This window comes from Lepidochelys olivacea, assembly GCF_965140295.1.
Source record: "Lepidochelys olivacea isolate rLepOli2 genome assembly, chromosome: 4".
NCBI classification, from domain to species: Eukaryota; Metazoa; Chordata; order Testudines; family Cheloniidae; genus Lepidochelys; species Lepidochelys olivacea.
The window spans coordinates 64,121,478-64,146,280 of record NC_140414.1 but is presented as its reverse complement, the minus strand read 5'-3'; the positions used below and the strand labels follow the sequence as shown (position 1 = coordinate 64,146,280).

Here is a 24,803-nt window from a genome sequence, read left to right as displayed (position 1 = left end):
TTTGGAGAAGCCATGGCCAGTTGAATAGCAGAAGTTATTGAGACACCATGAGTGGGGAGGTCTGGATGGTATGGCAGCTGGGATGGATAAAGGATTCAGTGAGGTGTTTTGATAGCAATTTACTTTTCCAGTATGTTGCTCAGAAAAGGTAAGTTGATTGTGGACTGGTTGTTTTCAACCAGTGTTGGTTTTGTCATGTACTAGAGAAAAGTACAATCAGTCTTAATTTGATTTCTCACTTTCATGACTTTGTATAAAGTCTTGCAGTTTTGGAACAGGATAGTGTTTGTATGAAGATCTTATTTTTAAACATTTAAATGAGGGTCCTTGCATCCTTAAGTGTTGAGTAGTTCTCAACATTGATTTAAATCAGATTCTTTAATATGGTTTTGTTTCCTTGTTGGTGTAAGACAGACAAGACTTCAACAATGCTGTTGAGTTGAACTTGGGTGGGGAGGTCTTTGCTACAGTTTGTCATTAATTCCATATAAACCTACTTTCTATAAAAGTGAGTTAATGACTTGCTGATAGATTTTATCTTTTTTGCGGTTTTTAAAATTTGCTTAGAATAGCTTTTGTTCAATAATAAGGAATAAATAAAGGAAGGTAAACTTTTTAAGGTTAGACTTAATAGCTAAAACAAAAAGCTTAAGGAACTACAATGCTTGTGTGGTTAATACTGTTCAATGTATTAATATGAATTTTTATAAAAAAATACTGTGATCACCGTCAATTTTAAATGGTTAGGGTTAGCATAACCTGAAATCTAGGGACAGAAAATGTTGCTATCAGTAACATTCTATTTTGTGGTGAAATGAAAGCTTATAAAATCATATTTGTTACTATTAGTATGTTTAGAGGGCATAAGTAACAGGTTAAGGGGGAGGAGAAGTCAAAAATATAACAAGTACTTCATATCATTTTCTTTCAACCTTAACACTTCACCATGAACATTATAAATGACTCTTTCTCCTTTAGGAACTGACTTGCTTTAGAATGATGTATGAAATAATGTGTGTTTTGCATGTCCTGTTTGTAATGATAAAGGTCATATAGTATCATTTACATAATCTCCAGCCAGAAATGAACTCCAGCAATATCTTCTGTATAACATATACATTATCTGAGGTTTAAAACTCTCATTATTCATGAAAGTTAATTTTACAGTGGGTGTGAATGATCTATCTTATGGCTGCTTTTTTGATCATTCTATAAAATAATATGGAGCAAAGCCTGCACAAATAGCAGGAAAACCAGTAAAGAGTGATGCATTTGCCTGACTCTCTGTATACCCGATTGGATCTTGATTGATGGCAATCATTTGTCTTTGTCAAAAAAAGGAGAAAAATTCAGACATTGAAATAAGAGTGCTATCAAACTTTCTACAATGGCAGAAAGATTCTATTAATGTGGCCTCAGAGTATTAACTGTCTCTGTTGGGAAATGATAAAGAATGTTAATTTTTTTTCTGGAGCATGTTTAAGTGTAAAATGCATTATTTTGTCTACGTGGTAAGACTAAAAGTGGCATACTTCAGATTTATAACATGCTGGAATTAGAAGTAAAAACAAAACAAAACATAAATTAGAAAAAATAGAAAAGAGAAATAAAAAGCCTAATAGGATAGCTTAATCCTTCTGATTTTGATTTCTCCACAAAACAATAAAAGTTTAAGTAGCATAGTGTCGTAAAATCCTTAATGCTGCATTCCATTTGATATTGGAGCTTTGAAGACTAACTTCAAAGAAGGCTGAACAAGAACCAAAGAAAAAGATATAAAATAAACAAAAATTGGAAAACTTAGTCATGGAAATCCTTTTTTATGTCAAACCTAAGAATACTGACCTACTACTTTAAAGGGACTTTAAGTCAACTTCCTCATTAATTAAGCTTAAACTTCTAGAAATAAAAAGCATGTGGTTGTGGGTAGTTGTATGTTCTTTGTTTTTTTTTAAATAAAGTGTGATATATGACAAAACAGTGCTGGGAGCAGTAGAATATTTTTCCTACATATAAAGGAAGGAAAGACTTCCAGTAATTACTTGGTTTGCCATATCACATATGTTCTGTGGAATTTTATTATACAGTTGTTATCAGTTCTAGCTCTTTTAAAGTAAATATTAGAGTAGAGGTCTAATTACTAAAATACTAAAGTTCCAAAATTATTAACATAGCCCACTTGGCTCAATAAATACTGCTACTTCAGTCTAGTAACATTACCGCCAGGTTGTTTCTAAATTCTTAAGGCATATAGTTGAAAAATAAATGTTTATTCATTAGTGTTTACTATTCCATTGATAAACATTTAAAATTAAATGGCTGAGAGATTTTATTGTAAAAGACAGCTGAAAGAGCGGCAAGGTCTAGTGGTTTCAGAACGAAATTGGGAATCTGTAACTAGAGAGTTCTAATACTAGTTCTTGCTCAAGGGCACAGAGGACTTTAGTGTAAGTCTTTCTACACAAACATCTTTGTAAAAAAAAAAAAAAAAAAAAACGTCCTGGCTTTGTGCTTTCAACAGTGCAGCTCCTCCTGTGGTGTAATTGAGGTTGCCAGGGTATGCCACTTATCAGTGTTTTAACACCATGTTGCCTGTTCCTGCTCAGGAAAAACTCTTGGCGACATGGCTGTTAAAATGCCAGTAACTTCTGGTGGTTACTCAGACTGTTGCTGCTCCTGCACAGATGATGGTACAGTTCTGGGTTGTTGTTTTTTTTATTTAATAGTAAATGCTAGTGTAGACAAGGCCTCTAATCCGCAGTATCCCATCTGTAAAATTAGAGATACCTGCCTCTCTACCTGACTGCAAGATCAGTTCATGTTTGGGAAGTTCTTGGAAAATGTAAGTGCTGTATACTAATATCGGCTACTTGTCAAGTGCCCCAAAATACACTAAGCAACTTGCAAAATAAGTAGAGGAAGAGTCCATGCCCCATAGAACATAACTTTGTACATAGTATCAGTTGTCTACACAATGAGAATGTGTCTTCCAGTTTATTAAGGGTTTGTGTAAATGGTTTCTGATGATTGAGGGAAGTTTATGGATAGATTTTGATTCTGTATGCATTTCTACAGCACCTTTCACTGCAGTTTCTGAGCTCTCATAATTCTGCTTAACACTCTAATGTTCTTTACATATTGAAAGTGCTGTACAAACATAACAAATTCTCAAAGCACTTCTTTGGGGTAGAAAATGTTATCCCTGTTCTGCAGAGGGGAAAATGAGGTAGAGAGGTGAAGTGACTTTCCCAAGGACATGCAATGAGTCACTGACTGAGCTGGCATTAGAATCCAGAACTCCCTGATTCCCAGTTATTGATTCATTCCTCCAGGCTAATGTTGCCACAAGATAATAACTGCAAAATGATTATTGCAATATCTACTGCAGATGAAGCCCAAAAAAGTGAACAGAATATAAAAATGCCAGATACCACTGTGATACACAAACCTAGAAACAAGGACATTTTGGGTTAAGATTTTCACATAGATTTTAATCCTACTGCTTAAGGTCTCAAGCATTCGAACTCATACACTATAAGGTTCTCTATCAGTGTATGCCACACAGCACTTTAGATGCTTCTTTAGGAATTAATTGTAATAGCTGGTACATGTTGTAGTCACTCCATGTATGATGCATACTGGGGAGATAAATATTTCCCTAGCAGGAGTGTGTACTATAAAACACTGTGTTTCATAGATTCGTTCATTCCAGGGCCACAAGGAACCACCATTGTGATAATCTAGTCTGACCTTCTACATAATACAGGCCATAGAAATTTCCCAAAATAATTCCCAAGCATATCTTTTAGAAGAACATTCAATCTTGATTTTAAAATGGCCAGCGATGGAGAATCCACCACAACCTTCAGTCAATTGTTTCAGTGGTTAATTACATGCACTGTTAAAAATGTACACCTTATTTCCAGTCTGAAATTGTCTAGCTTCAACTTTCAGCCATTGGATTGAGTTATACCTTTCGCTGCTAGATTGAAGTTTCCATTATCAAATATTTGTTTCTCATGTAGGTATTTGTAGACTGTAATCAAGTCACCACTTAACCTTTTCTTTAAGCTAAATATATTGAGCTCCTTGAGTCTCTCACTATGAGGCATATTTTCTAATCCTTTAATCATTCTTGTGACTCTTCTCTGAACCCTCTCCAATTTATCGACATCCTTCTTTATTTGTGGATGCCAGAATGGGACACAGTATTCCAGCAGCAGTCACGTAAGTGCCACATACGGAGGTAAAGTAACCTCTCTACTCCTCCTTGAGATTCCTCTGCTTATGCATTCCAGCATTACATTAGCCAGCTTTTGGCCACAGTGTGACACTGGGAAGGCTCACGTTCAACTGATTATCCACCACAAGCCCAGTTTTTTTTCCAGTCACTGCTTCCCAGGACAGAGTCCTCCATCCTTTAAGTATGGCCTACGTTCTTTGTTCCGAGATGTATAAGTTTACATTTAGCCATATTAAAAAGCATAATGTTTGCTTGCCTGCTGCTTATCAAGCAATCCATATTGCTCTGTATCATGATCTGTCCTCATTATTTACCATTCCCCCATTTTTGTGTCCTCCAGTCAGTGATGATTTTGTTTTCTTCCAAGTCATTGACAAAAAATGTTAGTGTAGGTTCAAGAACCAATCCCTGTGGGACCCCACTAGAAACACACCCACTCGATGAATATTCCCCATTTACAATTACATTTTGAGAGCTGTCATTTAGCTAGCTTTTAATCCAGTTATTGTGTGCCATGTTAATTTTATATCCTTCCAGTTTTTAATCAAGATATCCTGCAGCACCAAGTCAAATTATATTACATCAAATACATATGTTGATCAGTCCTTTTTGCTCAAAAATAATTTACAAAAATTGTTGGGCAATACCAAATGTTTTGGTAAGTTATCCTTAGGTATTTGTTGCTGTGATTTGTTGCTTACTCTTACAGATTCACACATGTATTTCATTTCCAAAGTCCAGCAACATGATTCCCTATAAATTGGGTGCCAATTTAGATGAAAGACATCCTCCTTGTGAAAACCATAGTCTCTTATCCCTTTTAGTGACTAGTACAACAAAGAATAAATCTTAATGGTGCAAATGAAAATGAATACTGATGATCTTAAGAAGTTATAACAGAAGATCTGATATCATACTAGTAATTTTGTCATTGGTGTTTAAAGTGACTTCTGAATTCTGATTGGGGGTTGAGTTGGCATAGTACATATATGCAGCCACTAGCCGTTCATATTTTAACTAAAGATTAAGAATAAAATAATTCATGAAAATAAACTACTGAATTAAAAGTCATGTATCATTCCCTTCCCTTAATATAAACATTTACCTTAAAAAGAATATACTCTAAAATTCTGATTTACCAAACTCTGGTTAATCAAAATTCTCAGGAGTTGTATTCAAAAAGTCTGTGCTTCCACCCTTGCATATTGAAGATGATGTTGGCCAGCTTTGTAGATTAGCTAGCTTTAAAAGATCAATGCTGATTGGAGAACAGGCTATTCTACAGCCAACCAATCATTATCTCTTCACTGTTACCTAGGTTTGGGGAAATCCTCAGTGTAGTCTTTTCAAAATGCATAGGCGACTCCTCTGTCTTACTGAACCCAGTCTTTCTAAAGGCTTCCAGCATCCTCCATCTCTGGGATTTTGGAGTCATGCTGTATTGAACAAACATATGAAATACAAACTGAAACTTGAATTTTCTTAAAATAGCAGAGCAATATTTCTTCAATTATTTTTGTGGCTCAAGTCTGCTGATGGGTGGAAGTTGACAAGTTAAACATAGCCATCAGAAGTAGTCTTTGTATATATGTTCATTTTCAAAGGGACACAAGGTCTACATTATGTACACAAACAAGAATAAGAAGATAATGCCTGTGCAAGTCTTGATCAGTTTTCCAATGGTTTAGTAGGTCTCTCCTTTTGTTGCATAAACATAGATGCTTGCTAGGAGTTAATTCAGTCTGAAGATGATGAATTGCCCTCCCTTACTTGACATGATGGGGAATCAAAATTATTCATTAGTTTAAAAAAAAAATCAGTTTCTTCTGGGGTATCTCCTCCAGTAATGCTATCTAACAGTCCTCTCTTGTAGGTTCTCACTTTGATTACCAACTGGCTGTTTATATGGCTATTTATCTAGCCATAAACCCCAGAAGCACCATTCTTTTCATATTCTACTTCAGTCTTCTCTTCACCTAAACTAAGATTTATTTCTAAGTCTGTCATATATGCAAGATATTTGTTTATGCTTGACTAGAATTACCTTACTTTCAGATGTGTCCATGGAAAAAATATTTCCTATATTTAAAGAACTAAATTGAGGATGAAATATGTCTGATCTTATAGCAGCGTTAGGAGCATTAATAAAGCTTCAGCAACTAACTTAGAAATGAGAAAAAATATTGTTTGTAATTTTTGTATAGTATTGGACAGTCCTGAATTTCTAGCCTAAATAGAGAACTAGTATTTTATGGTAAAATTAACTTCAGTTCTTCTGCAAAAGTGTTCCTAGACCTTTTATTTCTTCCAGTGGAAGGAGGGTTACTGACATGCCGTTTGCTTACACTTGTGCCAACCCTGCTGTGTGACTCCATCTAGTTTCTTTTATCCCCCATGTTTCAGGTGCTGAGCAGGAAAAAGTGTTCCATAGGGCCTCCAGTATCTTGGGCAGGGGAGAACATTCATGGTTATTTCTTCAGCTGAGTAGTTACGGAAGATATGGGGCCTTATATATAATCATAAGATATAGATAATTATACACACACAAACTAGAGCTGGTTTTATATTTTAAATGTGTTTTTGATTAAAGAATGAGAAATAGCCAATTTTCACCAAATTTATCAGGTTTTTCACAAAAAAAAGAGAGCTCAAAATTGTCCATTGTTGAAATGCCATTCCCACAAAAAATTCGTTTTGTGTTGCAAACTCATTAACTTTTGAAGAAAAATGTTGACAAAAAATGAAAAAAGTTCTCATTTTCATGAAAAATTTTCATGGGAACAAAAAACTTCCTGACCAAATCTATGGAAGGCAAGATTCCATTCATTTAAAAATATAGCTATTTTCCTTACATACTAAGTGTTTTAAATTTCAGCTTGTGAGATTTTTTTCCCTTACTTAGAGACTGCACTTATGCTGGTCTGTTCAATTTTGTATTAGCTATAACACTGTATTGTGTATATGTACAGTGTTGAAGGTTTTCTCCCTATACTGTGCATTTGCTCATAGGTGTGAATGTGTATAGATATCAAACACAATAATGTTTGTGATAAAATAACTTGGATTATTAAAACTGATTTCCTGCTATAATTAAGGTAAATATTAGTTAATTCAGCATAGGAGGACATAATAGCCTGATAAAGTGTGTTCTAATAGAGCTTTGAAGTCATTTTATGTACCTTATTAACTAGTGTTGAGTTTGTCTCAAAAGACAGGAATTTTGTTCATTTACATTGGAAAATACACATTTTAAAATCTCATCTGTTTTTCAATTTGAATGTGGTAATCTGCAAACAGGTACTTAATGTTATGACCGAACAACCAAAACTTACGGATATTCAGGTCACCATAATGACCCATTTGGGGGTATGACAGTATAGGGTGTGATGTAATATACCTAAATTACTACATAAAGATGAGCCCAATAAATTACAAGTGACAGTGTCTTCAACAAGTGACAGCATCAAGAAATTACATACAGAAAGAACTAATATTGCATACGGGGAAATACAAGGGATGGTATAGTTGTTACAGAGAGAATGTTTTGTTCTCCCATTCATGCTTATGGAGTTAAGTGGATAACTCATGCATATGAGGCATTTCCTAGGTGAGTCCCTAAAGATATCTCCCCTTTCTCCTTTTCTGTATCCCTATCATTTTGTTTTGTGATGGTTAACTGCTACATAATAAATATGCATATATCTGATTCTCGAGCACATAGAAGGAATCCTCCATTCTGGAGATCAAACTAAGGCTAAACAAATTGCTGAAACTTTTTATTTTGGCCCTTAAAATGCTACTCTCCTATAAACACTGGAATTGCATCACAGTCTAAGGCTTTGTTTACATTACCGCTTTTGTCAGTAAAACTTTTGTCAGTCAGGGGTATTAAAAAAACAACACCACCCCCCTGACCAACGTAAGTTACATTGACAAAAGTGCAGGTGTGGACAGCACTATGTCTGTAGGAGAGGCTCTCCTGCCGACATAGCTAGCACTGCTCATTGGGGGTGGTTTAATTATGCTGGCTGGAGAGCTCTCTCCTGCTGGCAAAGAGCGGCTACACTACAGCTGTGCTGCTGTAAGGTCTGTAGTGTAGACATAACCTAAGCCTGCTACTTCTGGCCACAGTAAACAGCTCTTCTCAGCAGCTCTGCTCTGAAGTTGAGGATTTAGGCCACTGATTTTTGGGTTTTGTCAAACATCTTCACTTCTCTGTTCTTTCCACTCTTCCTGATGATCTGTACTGGGACTATGGCCTACGGGGCTTAGCGGTGCTGCCGCAACCTTGCACCCTGTGTGCAGGCATTGTACGCTACCCAGAAATGGTCATTGCTGCCCCCATTCTTCACTTTCTCTCTCAGATATCACTGCTCACCAGGGAGAGTCTGTCAGGGGTGCTGAGTGGACTGGCTGAAGTTTGCTCCTCATTGTATGTGGCTCTTATTGTCAGAGATGAATGACAGGATACCTTCAGAGAAAGAAGTGATGTCTAGTGCAGACACAGACAGAAGTAGGATTTGTAGGGATTATGGCCAGCCTCTGAAGGGAATCCATTCTGCACCTGTGATTTGCGCTGCCCCTACCCTCCGCTCTGGCTCCCTGAATCTGGCAACACCATACTCAGTGCAGGGTAACCCCTCTGCCCACAGGGTGGATTCAAGATGCCTGAAGATGCTCCTACACCATAAGGACATGCACCTTATGGGGTCACATTACAATCCACTGAAAATGCCTTACCAGTGTTATGGGGATTATGCTTGGAGGGAGCCCACATCCATGGTTCTGCCAACCCAACAGCCTCTTTCTCCAGCCACATTGGTGGTTTCTGGAGATAAGCCTCCAAGCACGGATATGAATGATCCCATCAATTCTTCCCTGTCCTTGTTGGGAAGAAGGCTTCCATAATTGTTCAAAAATTCTCTATGAAAGCTTCTAAGAGAGCGTCCCAAGAGGTCTCTATTGCCTCTGTGGAGAGTGAATTATTTTCCTTCTCTAACTTCTCTCTTGGAGAGTCAGGCTCAAAACCCAGAACTTTTGAATGGTGTTATTGATAAATATATCCTTTCTATTAAATAAGATGCTGGCCATCCAAGAAAGGAAAGCTCATCTACTTGATTCCATTGGTAAGGTTTGCCTTAGGGATCAAAGCAAAAATATACTGCCTTTTCACTCCTGAACTCTTTGGAGAATTCTGGAGCTTGTGCTAAATAAAGTCACTAAATATAAGTAGGCAACCTTTCTTGTTGTTCTGCATTTATGCTTCCCTGTTATGGCTTTTCTTCCTGATCCTATCCTGTAAGGTTAGATTTAATGTATAAGTTTCAATGCCAGCACTTGAACGAAGTATTCTACCCTTAACACATGACCAATCAATGTTTCCACTTTGTTCAGTTCCACTATTTGTTACAAGTTTGTCTCTTGCTAGAGCCCTACCTTAATGGGAACTATGAAAAAGATGTGACGGGTTGGATCACAGAAAACCCCTTGGCAACTGCCAACTGATGTGTTGAGACTATTTCTGTCCCTGCTTTCTTGCCAGCTTGGGACTCCAATGCCTTGCCTGGTTTGAGCCAGACACGCTAGCCTGCTGCAAACCCAGGCCCAGGTCTGAATAATGTTCCCCAAAACAACAGGCTTAACTGAAAACAGCTTAAGAAGTGTTCCTGTCTCTAACATTCAGATGCCCAGCTCCCAATGGGGTCCAAACCCCAAATAAATCCATTTTACCCCATATAAAGTTTATACAGGATAAACTCAGAAATTGTTCACCCTCTATAACACTGATAGAGAGATATGCACAGCTGTTTCTCCCTCCTTCCCCCCCCCCCCCACCCCAGTATTAATACATACTCTGGGTTAATAAGTAAAAAGTGATTTTATTAAATACAAAAAGTAGGATTTAAGTGGTTCCAAGTAATAACAGACAGAACAAAGTGAATTGCCAAGCAAAATAAAATAAAACATGCAAGTCTAAACCTAATACAGTAAGAAAACTGAATACAGACAAAATCTCACCCTCAGAGAGGTTTCAATAAGCTTCTATCACAGAAGGGATGCCTTCCTAGTCTGGGCACAATTCTTTCCCCTGGTACAGCCCTTGTTCTGGCTCAGACGGTAGCTAGGAGATTTCTTATGACTGCCACCCCCTTTGTTCTGTTCCACCCCCTTATATATCTTTTGCACAAGGCAGGAATCCTTTGTCCCTCTCTGGGTTCCCACTCCTCCTTCTAAATGGAAAAGCATCAGGTTAAAGATGGATTCCAGTTCAGGTGACATGATCACATGTCACTGTAAGACTTCAAGCCCTCATTCCTCCCAGCCTGATTCACAGGAAGGCCTGCAAGCAAACAGAGCCATCCACAGTCAATTGTCCTGGTTGATGGGAGCCATCAAGATTCCAAACCACCATTAATGGCCCACACTTTGCATAACTACAATAGGACCTCAATTATATTTCTAGTTGCAGATACAAGAGTGATACATTTATACAAATAGGATGACCACACTCAGTAGATTATAAGCTTTGTAATGATACCTTACAAAGAGACCTTTTGTAACCTTATTCCAGTTACATTATATTCGCACTCATTAGCATTTTTCATAAAATCATATAGAGTGCATCATACAAAAGACACTGCTGCTCATCAAATAGCCATTTTTATGTCACATCCCTCAGGCTTTTCTGTCTTAGATTAAGTCCCTGAACTAATCCTGTAGTTTTGTGGTGTTACCTGCTCTGAGGTAGCCTATCCCTCACTGAGTTGTTACCTTCTGTGTACAATGCTGTTCATTATTTAACATAGCTGTTTTCTACCTTCCTTCCTTTGCATGACTATAGCGAGGCATTGTATGTGATTTTCATTCCTGGGAGGTGAGGACAATCTCCAGAACCTTCTTGCCCCATGCATTGTTAGAGATGAAGAAGCTTTAGGGAGCATATTCAAACCCCTATCAGCTTTCATTCTCTTCACCTGGTGTTCGTCTGGTGAGGCACCACCCCAAAGATCAATTTATGTCTCCAGCCAAAAAAAGAACCTCTTCTGCTCCAGGCACTGATAGAAATTAGTCTGCAGGATTTAAGCTTTCCTTGCTTTGCCAGAGTGGAAAGGAAGCTCTGGTGAGACAGAGCCAGGGAAATTCTGATAATTCTTTGCAGGTTCGGCTTTCTCATCTACGGGAAATGCCTATAAGCCCACCTTGCAAATTAAACCTCATGGAAGATCTTCTGATTGAGGGTCCAATGAAATGCTAAGACCCAGTTAAATTCCTATTGATCGCTTGAAACTTGAGAAGGTGAACTTTGAGAAGATGGGATCTTCAAATCAACTTGTGGATGATGTTCCACAAAACAACAGTCCACCCCTTGAGGGTCTACTACTGTTTTTGTAAATTCTTCTGATCCTGAGGAATTGAACAGTATAGAATTACAAATCAATCCTTTCCAAAATCTGTGTTGTTGGATGGCTACATCAAAGGTCTCAGCTTCAGCACCTTTTACGTTACGTAACAACATTGAGAGTTTGAAGGGTATCTTCTGGTGCAGAGCACTGTTGAAGATATCCCTGTTGAAGGTTCTAAATCCTTTGCAGACTATGTGGATGAGTCCTCACATACTTTTAAAGAACTCTAGAACAACACTCCAGTCACTTGGCATTTATACACGAGTGCTGAAGAGAAGACACGATAGATACCAGCCTGCCCCAAAGCGTTGACCACCACATTTCACCCTCCAGATGACAGAGACCTCCTCCAAAGCTCAGGCAGACACCAGCACAAGGGGCTCCACCTCACACTTCCACCTCGAAACAGCAATTTTGAAGCTTTGGTTGAGGCCCTGAGATGCCTCCCTCTGATCCAGTTGCTGGAACCATCTTTACTTCCCCTTCAGTTTGGTGACCGCTTGGTTCTCTTCTACCCAGCATGGTGACAAATCACCTTGGACAAATGGGTCTTGGAAATAATCAACAAAGGGTTCTCCATTTCATTCCCTCTCCCAGCCCTCTTCAGGGACCCTTTTCATGAACACCTTCTACAAAAAGAAATAAACCACCTTCTGCAACTGGGGGCCATAGAACTGCTCCCATTCCAACACAGAATAAAAGATTTTTATTCCTGTATTTATTATTTATTTATTTTGTTTTTCGGTCCAAAAGAAATCCAGTGGGTGGAGACCTATCCAAGACTTGAGGAACCTGAACAAGTTTGTAAAACTACAACATTTCAAGATGGTCTAACTATCAATAATTATCCCAGCACAGGAACAGGGGGACTGGTTCTTTGCCCTTGACTTCCAAGATGCATACTTCCATATCACCATATATTCTTCCTGTAGGCAATTCCTCAGATTCGTCCTGGGTTCCAACAATTACTAGTGCAGGGTATCACCCTTTGGCCTTTCTGCAGCTCCAAGGGTATTTTCCAAAGTCCTCGCAGTGGTGGTGGCACACCTATGCAAGCAAGGGATTGTAATATTTCCATTCCTAGACGACTGCCTCCTCAACATGCCATCCAGAGTTGATGCTGTCGAAGCCATAAGTAAAATGATGGACCTTTTCTTGAGCTTTGACCTCCATATAAACATACAAAAGTTGGTACAGCATCTGGAATTTTTGGGGGCCCATCTGTGTCCTGTACAAGCCAGAGGCTTCCTCATAAGTCACAGATTTTTGGCAGTAGTCAGTCTCATCTCCACCATGAGAACCAACCCACGGATCTCTGCCAGGACATGCTCACAGCTACTTGGTCATTTAGCAGCAGCCATGTTTGTGGTAAAACATGCCTGATTACACATGCGCTGTCTCCAGTCATGGCTACGGATAGTGCACATATCCCACAGACATAGCCTAAACAAACTCTTATCGATATCACTCAAGATCAAGGACTCATTAGACTGATGGCAACAACCTCAAAATGTCTGTGTGTGTGTTCCCTTTCCCACCACCCTTGATACTGACAACTAAGCCTCCTTAATCAGTTGGGGAGCACATATACAGACCCATACTGTGCAGTGCAGGTGGTTCCCTTTGGAATCCACATTGCACATCAACCTCCTAGAACTATGTGCAGTCCGCAATACATGCCAACACTTTCTGCCATTGATGAGACAAAGGACCATAACAGTAATGACAGACAACATCACCTGCATTTTCTACATCAACAGATAAGAGAGAGCGAAGTCACAATGTCTGTGCTCAGAAGTGCTAAAATTGTGGAACCGGTGGATCCACCATGACGTTAATATCTCTGCCTCATACCTATCTGGATGCCAGAACACCATCACAGACTCACTGAGCAGGACATCCTCAGAAGGTCACAAGTGAGAGTTAGACACAAGTCCAGCAGCACATATTCAACCACTGGGGATTCCTGAGCATATATCTCTTTGCCAAAAATGCCAAATGTCCACAATTCTGCTCAAGAGTGGGTCTGGGTCGCCAGTCTCTGGGGGACGCCTTCCTCGTTACATAGGATGCACCTCTACTCTACGCCTTTCCACCTTTTCCCCTATTGTTCAGAGTGCTCCACAAGATACAGGTGGAATAAGCCACAGTCATTCTCATAGCCCCAACATGACCATGACAGATTTGGTATCTTTATCTCATGCGTATGACAGCTTGTCCATCAATCACCCTACAGTTGACTCCACACCTTCTCTCGCAGGATGCAGGCCAAGTCCTCCATCCCAGTCTAGAACTCCTCCATCTGAAGGCTCCTTCATGGTTCTGGGATTTGGAGATGACCTGTTCAGAAGAGGTAAAAGAGATTCTTTTAAATCACAGATGTGATAGAACTCACCATATTTATGTCTATAAATAAAAAAGATTCCGGACTTGGTGTGACACCAAACATATCCCCGCAATGAATGCTCTTTTGCCATTCATTCTAGACTGCATTCTAGAATTTAAAAATCAGGACTGTCCATGAGCTCCATTTGCGTAACCCTGGCTGCCATCGCTGGCTGCCCCATGCATTCCACCCCAAGATAGAAGGTCATTCCATATTTACCTACACGCTAACAAAAAGATTCCTTCAGGGTCTTCAAAACCTGTACCCTCAGGTATGAAACTCTACCCCATCTTGGGATACCAGCCTAGTTTTATGCTTTCTGACTGGCTCCTGATTTGAGCCCAGCTATCCTCTTTCCATCTAAATAACCGTATCTACCTTCCTTCCTGCTTCCCGAAGCCACATGGCAACCAACATGAAACCACGCTACACACCTTGGATGTCAGACAAACATTAGCCTTTTATCTTGACGGAACTAAATCTTTCAGGCACTCATCATGCTTATTCCTCTCTATTGCTGAAAGACCAAAGAGATCAGCTGTATTCAAACAACGTCTTTCCAAATAGATCTTGGCATGTACCCTCCTTTACTACCAATGATACAAATTGCAACCCCCACCTGGAACTCGAACTCAAACTCAAATTCCATTCGCTCACTGTCCACCTCGATTGCCTTTCTAAACAGCATGCTGATTACTGACCTTTGCAAAGTGGCCAATAGGGCATCCATAGACACTTTTAGCCAATGCTATGCCATTACCAATGCGCATAAGATTCCCTACTAGGAATCACTGTCCTATCATCCTTGGTAGATGTCACTTGAAGTCCCAGCCTTCCATCTGGGGGCACTGCTCTACAGTCACCTACAGTGGAGCACCAATAGGGATGCTACTCAAAGAAGAAGAGAAGGTTACTCACCTGTGCAGTAACTGAGGTTCTTTGAGATGTGTGTCCCTATCGGTGCTCCGCTACCTGCCCTCCTTCCCTCTGCTGTGGAATTCAAAAGTGGACACTGTGGTAGAGAAGAAACTGAGACCGTTTGGACCACACAGCACTATATAGATGCTACTCATGGCACGAGACTGGAAACAGGCACTGCTACCAAAATTCTCTGATCCCAGGCGTAGGGGGCGCTATCGCCCCTACAGTGGAGCACGCATAAGGGGACATATCTCAAAGAACCTCAGTTACTGCAATGTGAGTAACCTTCCCCTCTTCTGTGCTACGTCTGGCTTGAAATAAATGCTGGCCTAGATTTGGTCCTAAGACTCTTCTACCCTTTCATTTGGGGAATTACATTTCCCCCCTCCCCCTTCCGTGAATCCCTTTTCTATCTCCATAGCTGTAGTCACCAACCCCTCCCTATGTTTGTAATGGTGCAAGAATAGCTTCAACTATACCAGGGATAATGAAGCAAGAAGTGTTTTTTCTGCAATAGCATTACACATTCATAGCATTATCCAGTTGTGTCGCTTACATTATGTTTAATTACTTCAGGTGTGAAAGTTTCAAGGTAACTCCCAGACCTAGGACTCCAGTTTTGCAGCACTGAAACAAAACCGTTTGCCTAGTTAGTATACCTTGTTTTATTTGTAGTTATTTCTTGTAACTAGTGAGAGCAAATAGGTTTTTTGATATTCTTGAGATGACCATCTATGGTGTACTAAGCTTGAAGAACATTTCCTGTGGACCACAGTGAAGTGAATGCTCCTTTTTAATTTTTCTAGTAATAGTATGTTCATGATCTTGTGCTGTATTTTTTGTCAGTTGTTGTACATTTCATGTAATCCAGGAATAATGGTAATTTTCTATTCAGCAGTAGTTGCACAGGAATAGGGAGGACATCTTAAGGAAGAGGAAGACAGGCAGTCATCTTGAATCTTAGTAATCCTTGAAAAAAAATTAATGAAATATTTTTTGAAGGAAATGTTTAATTTGAAGTAGTTTTCTATGCTCATTCAATAATGTTACTGAGGAACTGCTAATTACTCTGGACCATGTTAGTAGGGTCCTTAGCCAACCTATGCAAATCATGTAACTGGCAATTCATAAGCTTTCAGATATGTGAGAAGTAGACAGTCATGCATATGCACATGTATTTTTGCTAATTGACTACTCCAGTCCATACAGCACCTTCAGTCCATGTAGCAACCTCTACAGCACGGCCAGAAAGTTTTCCAGTCAGACATCCAATTATACAGGTCATCAATTCTCTAGCAATCCAAAATGTTAGCAGTTTACTTCTATAAAGCTACACTCCTTTAGCAGTCTAATTCTATCACTCAGATTCTGGCAAAGTGATATTCTTGTCTGTCTCCTCCTGCCTACAGTCTCAACTTAACACAAGGGTATGAAGGCTAGGTGATGTATTATTGCTTTGGTTTGGAGTTTTAATAAATTTAAATAATTACTTGATTAATTCCATAACTGTTACACTATTAAATGTGGCTTAAATTGATATCAGTGTGTATTAATGACCAGGGGATCTACTCTTTTAGAACAGGTAATATTTAATTGTGAGCCTGAAGGTCTATTGCTATGCAACTGCTCAGTAGGTTAGTTTCTGTGTGAAAGGGTATAAGTTTTCCATTTGCTTGCCTTGAGGATTAGTCCCAAAATAAACAAACCTAATAGTTTACTTGCTGTTGTTTGTGAATAATTGACAGATGCGTAAGGGGCATGATATCCTTTACAAATTTCTTACACTTAATCAAAAATAAGATTAGATGCTGAAGATATATTGAATTATGTTACAGAATGATCTGTTGTTCCTGAGCCTGTTATATCTAATTTTTCTAATAATTTTAGTATAGTTGCTTAACATGTCATATTTTAATTGTTATCAATAAGAACAGAATCACTTAATTCCACCAAAAGTACAGAAAGATAGATGGATGACAAATTAATAATTTACCATATTTGCATAATACGGTGGCACAGAGCATCAGAAGGATTGATGGCAGAAGAGGTTAACAAATTTTAGCAGCTTCCATTAGCTTTTCATTGTCATATGTTTGTGGTGCTGACTGAAATAAGCTTTGTAGGAGATCTCAGTCTAGGGAACTAATTACTTGTGCCGATTGCCATACTGATGAATAGACCCTCATTGTATCATTCCCCTGAAGACGAGGAGCAGTCTGTGATTCACGACTGCATCCTGGCTGATATTTGATAATAATTTTAACAGATAAATGTAGGCAGAATGATGAAGTGCCTATCCATGCTCTACGACTATCAAAGGCATGCACTAGCCAGCTGTGTTCTGCCTTTTTTTATAATCACTAATGGAGAATTTTAAGTTATTAATCGAGCTTTGAGTAAATGTAGCGGTTCCCATGTTTTTAACAATTTTGGGCTCTTGTTTCATTTCTCTAAACTCATTGGATTTTATAATCAAATAGTTCAAGTTTTGACATGATTGAAATGTACTATGATGTAGCTATAGATAGCAAAAATAAGACTTTCAATAAAAAGAAATGCTAAGATATTAGTATGTTTTTCAAGAAGTGGCAAGATCTAAGATACCAATGTTATTTTTTTAAATAATAGAATTAGGTATAATAATTCCATGCAATTAGATATGGGATATACTTCATTTTCATGTACTTTAGTAGCTGATCATCAAAATCTAGAGTTTTAAAAATTAAGTACAAGTGTATCATTGTACAATGGATTGTGGCACTGATTATTTTTGTTGGAAAGCTGGATTTACCTTTAGGTATTAATCTTGTCTTTGTTCAGATTTAATTTACAAAACTAAGGACATATAGATGTCTTGTATTTTTAACTTTTTGATCTGTAAATTAGTCAAGGCTATCCATTTGTCACCTTGACAGGTACAGTTTTTTATTAGCTTATGAAACAGAAGTAGGACTTTACTCTGTATTTTTCTATTTATCATTCCATCAGAAGTTATGTTAATAAATAAAATTAGTGTTCTGTAATTGAAGCATACAGGATTTCTAACTGAAGACCTTTAATGATTGTGCTGTGCAGTAGCCTTTTTTTATTTTATTTTTTTTGTCTGTACCTGAAATAGGTGCTTTTGCCCATTCTCGTGGTTAAAATATTTTTACAATGGTTCTCATTCATCTAACAAGATAGTAACTGGCATTTATATATGACCATATTAAAAAGATCTATGTATATTTGAAGTGTACAATGGAAAATAATGAATTTGATATAACCTCTTCTAGATGGAAATTTTTAAAAGTATGCCTTCAATATAGCAATTATTTCACATCATAACATGTAGTTTTTAATTAAATGTAAAAATACAACTACATAAAGCAGAAATCCAATCTGATTTGCTTGAAAATAGATTGCTATTTCACTCTCCTGGAATGGTTTATTTAAAAACAGTAAATGGAAAAGAAATGCATTTTCTTGTGTTGTTCTAAGCCTCAGGGGCTAAATGTAATGAATATTTTAAGAGATTATTTTAATTAAATTCCTGCACATCTAAACAGAGTAATATTTTATTATCACATACATAACCATGTAACTGAGGTATTCATTAAAGTTAACACTTTCTGGACCAAGAATTCATGGTATGATTTACTGACCTTGTGTGAAAAGGCACAAATTAGGAAGAAAAATGAAGGGGGACAGACTTTGATTAATATAGGTAATGCTATACCATATTTATAATAGCCTTTTCCCTATTCTGGTTTATAAATGCAGTCACTGAGAAAGGTGCCCTGCTGAGGCTGAAATGAGGCTGAAATCGGAGCACATGCCACTAGAGTGTGGGGAAACTGATCACACTGTCAGCAATTCATTTCAAAATGATGTATTTAGTGCTCATTTCACCTTCCAAGAAAAAAGGGAAAGGAGTTCCTTAGACTGGAAGGTGATATTGTTATTTTCAAGGACATACCTAAGTAAAAGATTGCACAAAGGGGGGAGGTAAAAAAAAAAGAAAAAAAAAAGGGCAGAGCAAACAAGGAGAGCTTTATGCAGAAATTCAGCACTACCATGCTGTTTGATAATTGCTAACATATGTGACTCCTCTGTTTCATTGTAGTCGTCCTCGTGAGTTCTGGCGCCTTGACTACTGGGAAGATGACTTGCGGCGCCGGCGACGATTTGTGCGTAACCCCCTTGGATCGACACATCCTGAAGCGACACTAAAAGCAGCTGTAGAACATGGTCAGTGTAAAAACTGCTTCTTGCCAGTAGTAGCAGGTACAGTTCATGGCAATGAAGACTAGACCTTCATTCCGACAAGACATTGTTCCACATTCCGAAGGCTTGTCACTTAATTTCAAACGTTTAACAAAAAGATAAATTGACCACTATTCATCATAAACAATGTTAATACCTCTTAAGTATATCCTAAGAGAACCTGCATGTGCAAATGTTTTACACACAGTGTTTGTACACACAGTTCTCATTACTTTGAAGCAAATATGAATACAATTTTTCCACTAATCCCTCGATATATTATTTGTGATAAATTACCAATTTATATTTTAACAATTTTAATAAATAGTAAATATTTCCCTATGAAAAATCCCAACCAATTGTTTCAGTTAGCTGTAATGTAAAAATGAAAGCAGTTATAAAGCAATATGGATTTCCAGAGATGCTTGTGTATTTCTATCTCCTAAATTTTAGCATGAGAATCCAGCCAGAGAGAGATGCTAACAAATACCAGAGTGCAAGGTAGAGTCCAAGAAGTGATTGCTAGAGGGTAACATAGGTACCTGGTGAGTGAAAGAGGAGATAGGATTTTAATGTTTTCATATGTTCATATTTGCATCTTTTTATTGGAGAAAGCTCTACATATGTTTCCATTTCCATTATAGTGTGTATCTCTAAAATTTTAATTTAGTAACTGTTTTGAAAGCCCTGATAAACTAAAGGGAATAAATAAGCAGAGCCACTGATTGTTCCTTTGGGTTTAAAAATGTATTTAGTTTGATGATGTACTTAAATTTATTATTTTATGACTTTGAGAGCTAATTAAGATACATTAAGTAGAAAAAAATACATTCCCCACATTTAAAATTAATTGGTTCTGATTAAAGCGGAATACTCTAAACCACAAAAGCATATGTTTTCATGAACCAGAATTATTTTTTAAAAATATTTAGCAGCCGTGTTCTTTTTGTTTTCCAATGTATGAATATGTTGTTTCTCTCTCTCTCTCAATTAATATAAATTTTAAATCATTAAGACTATTGTATGGCTTCAGAAGAGCATCATCATCTTAAAGGTTGGCCTTGGCCTAGCATCTTAACCTCTTGCACTCAGCCTTTAAGAGCCATTTCTGGAGGAAAATGCCTACAATATGTCAGCAGATATAATGCCAAATGTGACATCAGTCCTTTAAAATAAATGACCATACAGAAAATAGTCAATAAAGTGATCTAAAAGCAATAATGGTCCCAGACCCCTACATCTTTGACTATAGGAGAAGGAGAAATGAGATGTAGATTTAATTAGGCCACTTCTGCTTTGAGGCTAGTTTTTAATTTTGTGGGTTTTTTCTACACTATGAGTTTCAAGGGCATAAGGTGCCTTTTAGCTAATGATCCTTACATTAGAAAGAACTGCCTCCTTTAAAACCATGTTTAGCGTCAATAAAATAGATTTTTCTCACATGTTTTGAGTTCATATTTACATTGTTGTGGTTTAATATGAATATCTCTTTCTCCAATCTTTATATTCTGTTTATCAGATATATAAAAGTACATATACATACACATCTATATTTTAATTGCTAATCCTTTAGAGCATATCTTTATTTAGACAAACAGTTTTTCCTATGTAATTAAACACAGATTAATACAATTCCACCAACTGGAGAGATGGGTAACATTTATCAATAACCAAACTCCAATTTTTACTGTCTGTTTCTACTAGCTGATTCACATAGGAGAGAGACTCTTTTCCAAACAAAAGTAAACTAAATCCAAGTAGCCCTTTTTGATAATATATTATTGCTAGCTAATGAAAATAAAGTTGATTAAATTTCCCATCAGCTATTCCTTCTGTTCAACATTTTTTAAAATCTTTGACAAACTTCTGTTTTGTTTAATTTTTGATGGTGTTTTAATTGTGAAGTTTTAATTTAATGCCATAATTACTAATTGCCGTTTTCATTATTACATTAATTTTTCAGTTTCTTAAGTTAAAATATTCATTGCATAGTTAAACATAAACACAAATGCCAGATAGGTGGGTCAACTTAGTAATAATTTAGCTAGAAAGAGGCTAACCAGTCATCTATCAGTATTAATACAGACTTCTAAAGTAATGAAAGAAAACAGCATTATAAATATGGACATCAAAACCTTTTCATTATTATAACAACAATAATTAATAAACAATATCAAAGCAGAAAATTCCATCCCTTGGAGGTTCTGGTGATGAGACTTTCAGGCTATGCTCTCATGAGTTAGGATGATGCCAGAATTCTCAGTGGAATTGTCCTTATGTTCTATAGTTTCTCATTAATAATGTATCATGAATCATTCTATATCAATTAAATATGCACTTCTCTAAAGCAAATAAACTTTTGGCATAATGAATGCACCCCCACCCTCCCCCCTTAGCCTTTTTTTTTTTTTTTTTTTTTTTAACAGCATGACCCTACTCTGAAATCAGATATATGGATTTTGCCAAAGAATAGGAAAGTTAAGATAAATGTTTAAGTATAAATAATGAAAAAAGAAAATGTTGAATGGAACGTATTTTTAAAAGCATTTTAATTTTCAGCTAATTTATCACTCTTAAGGTAGGCTGTATCTACTGTTGTTTGCATTACAGTAGTTCTAGGTGTAGTCCCTGCCCCAGAGAGCTCACAGTCAAAGAAAGCTCACACTGTGAAATAGCAAAAAAAGATCCTAAAGCAATCAGACATAATACAGTAAACATACAAAAAACAACAGCAACAAAAATCAGCCCTGTTGCAGCCTAGTTATGTTTTCGTAGCAAGACCCCATCTTTTCCATGGATTGATTTGATTTGAAGGAGAGCCTCTGGTGTAGAGGTGGCAGAGTAAATACCTGAAGACTAATGTTCTCTGTTCAGGCAATCAATAGCAGCCCCATGACTATACTTCTGGCTACCTTCTAGTTAAAAACAAATTTTTAATTCTGACAATTTAATTGCCCTTCCCAAGTTCACATTAACTTGCTTGGGAAAAAGGGCTTCAGGTAATTTTTCAAAGGAGGAGGGGGGGAAGAACCTCCAAAATGGTTATTTATAAAAGTCAGTCTGGCACTGTGTGTCCACACATGGGGAACGGAAGGGGATGTAATTTTTTCTTTCTCTAGAAATTGAACCCTAAGTTTTAAAATAAAATAACCGGCATAGAAACTGAACTTTCTTTATGGAAATTGGCAGCATCAGGCAAAGATGAACACTTTAAAATAAATTAATTTAAGCCAAAAATAGTCTGTTAAAGAAGTCTGACAAAATCTAATTGATGGAAAATACTTTTATGAAATGTGTTCATGTGTGTCAGTTTAAAAAAAACCAACTTTCTGTTTGCAGTAAAATAGACTGTTGTAGTACTGTCAACTTAAACATTGCAGATTGTGCCAGTGTATCCCACCATAATTGTGAAATTGACTAGAAACTGACCATGAACAAAAACAAAGCTGACTAATCAATTTTAATTGTCTAAGCTCAAGTGAAAAAGAATCAAACACACAAAAATAAAATGGTGCAAAAGAGCATTATATTTTCAATATTTCCCTTTAACTAAGTGGTGATGGTAGTGAAAGAGGGTGACATTTTAAAATTATTTTTTAAAAATTAAATTATTTTAAATGGACACTACCTGCCTAAACTTTTAAAAATTCTTTATTTTTTTCAATTTGTCAGAAATCAACAACTTGACATCAAGTTATCTGGTGTATAATGCTTTCTGATGATTTATCAAACTGATTTTTAAATTAAGTAGCTGCTAAACTTAAACCATCAATATAAATGAGTGATAAACAAATAGTTGCACCAACCTCCAAAAAAACCAAGCCTAGTTTTATGAAACCTTGAAATTTGGCCAGCAACACAAGATAAATCAAGATTTTAGACCCCTATCCTCCAAGTAGCTCTGCTTCATTAAAGTCAATAAGGCTCCCTACTTGCTTCAGAAATCTGCTTCCATAGAGCTCCTTGCAGGATCAGGGCTGTAATATGGAGAGGGAGAAGGAAAGAATATGGATTTGAAATAATGGAATAATTACTGTGCCATATAAGTATGATGCCAGTGGTCTCTTGTTTCCTGTATAAGACATAGAGACTATGCCTCTTGGGGTATGTCTACTCTGCAAAGAAAAAGCTGTGGCTGGCCCATGCCTGCTTACTTGGGTCGCAGGGCTGTTTCATTGCAGTGTAGACTTTCAGGCTCAGGCTGCAGCCCAACCTCTGTGACCCACCTACCTTGCAGGGGTGGCCTCATTCTGAAAAGATGTAAGCATGCATTTAGATCTGCAGGACTGAGGCCTAAGGCTCAAATTCTGCCAGAGAACTGCAAGAGGGTTACAGGGATTTGCATTAGCAGACACCAAAGCAGGATTTGGGACCTAAATAGGAAATTATTAAATGTTTACTTTGGGGAATGCTTTTTATTCATACTTCTAAAAAGATTTACTGTTAAGAGATCACTTCCTCCCCATACACTTTTTTTTGCATAGTTGAGAATGTTAGCTGCTGAAGGTAGAACATCATAATACTTTTAATGACAGGTTTCAGAGTAACAGCCGTGTTAGTCTGTATTCGCAAAAAGAAAAGGAGTACTTGTGGCAGAAAGAAGAAAAGGAGTATTTAGAGACTAACCAATTTATTTGAGCATAAGCTTTCGTGAGCTGGATGAAGTGAGCTGTAGCTCACGAAAGCTTATGCTCAAATAAATTGGTTAGTTTCTAAGGTGCCACAAGTACTCCTTTTCTTTTTGATAATACTTTTAAGTGTCATTTGTTAGCATTTGACTAAACTGAATACACAAATGTGCATGTACACACATATATGTATGTGGACATGTGTGTGTATGCGCGCATGTATGCATAGACAAGATATATATGTACTAGGCTCTGTCTTGCACACACAAGTCTCAGATTTATACCTGTAGAGAGAGAACTAGAATGCTGTGTGTATAGATTGTATCTGTGCAATATATCTTGTCTGTGCACAATTATGTAAATACACACACGTATGTGTACATTGAATGTATGTGTGTGTGTGTATATATTCCTGTATTCAGGTTAGCAGGGTGCTAACAGATGATGCTTTATTATATTCTGATTTTCTGCCTTCCATCAACAAGCATTTTTTTTATATTCATATGTATATACACGTGGATCTGTATATATATATATATAGATTCATGTATATACATGTATAAAAGTTGTATAGATCCACATGTATAACTTATATATAATATATTCACGTATATATAAGTATATACATGTGGAGATATATATATGAGAGAGTGGTAAGGAGAGGTGATAGAAGTTAAAATGCCCACAAGGAATAAAACAACCAATAGCCTCAAATCTTCAATTAATGCAATTTGCTTCAATAGTTTTCTTTTGGAATATCCATAGTGATATATTTTAAATAATTATAACACAATTCGCCTAGGTGGAAAAATGAAATCCAATGATTGGAAAAGAGATGATGAAAGGAAGAGTTAATTTCTATTTATCCAATCTACATTTATAATTCCCCAGTCACCTTGCTATCCAAAGCCCCTTGTTTACTTTCATTTTCCTAATGATAGTGAGAAAAAAACTGAAGAAAACTTTAGTAAGTTTTA

General features: G+C 37.2%; 1 protein-coding gene across 2 annotated transcripts in view; it reads left to right on the top strand.

Moving 5' to 3' along the window:
• The window catches only part of LRBA (LPS responsive beige-like anchor protein), a 560,210-nt gene that overhangs the window by 275,866 nt on the left and 259,541 nt on the right, over window positions 1–24,803 (top strand). For both annotated transcript variants that reach the window (XM_084626698.1, XM_084626699.1), the window contains one exon: window positions 19,059–19,183. In XM_084626698.1, coding sequence (XP_084482824.1) covers window positions 19,059–19,183 — 125 coding nt within the window. The remainder of the gene's footprint in view (window positions 1–19,058; window positions 19,184–24,803) is intronic.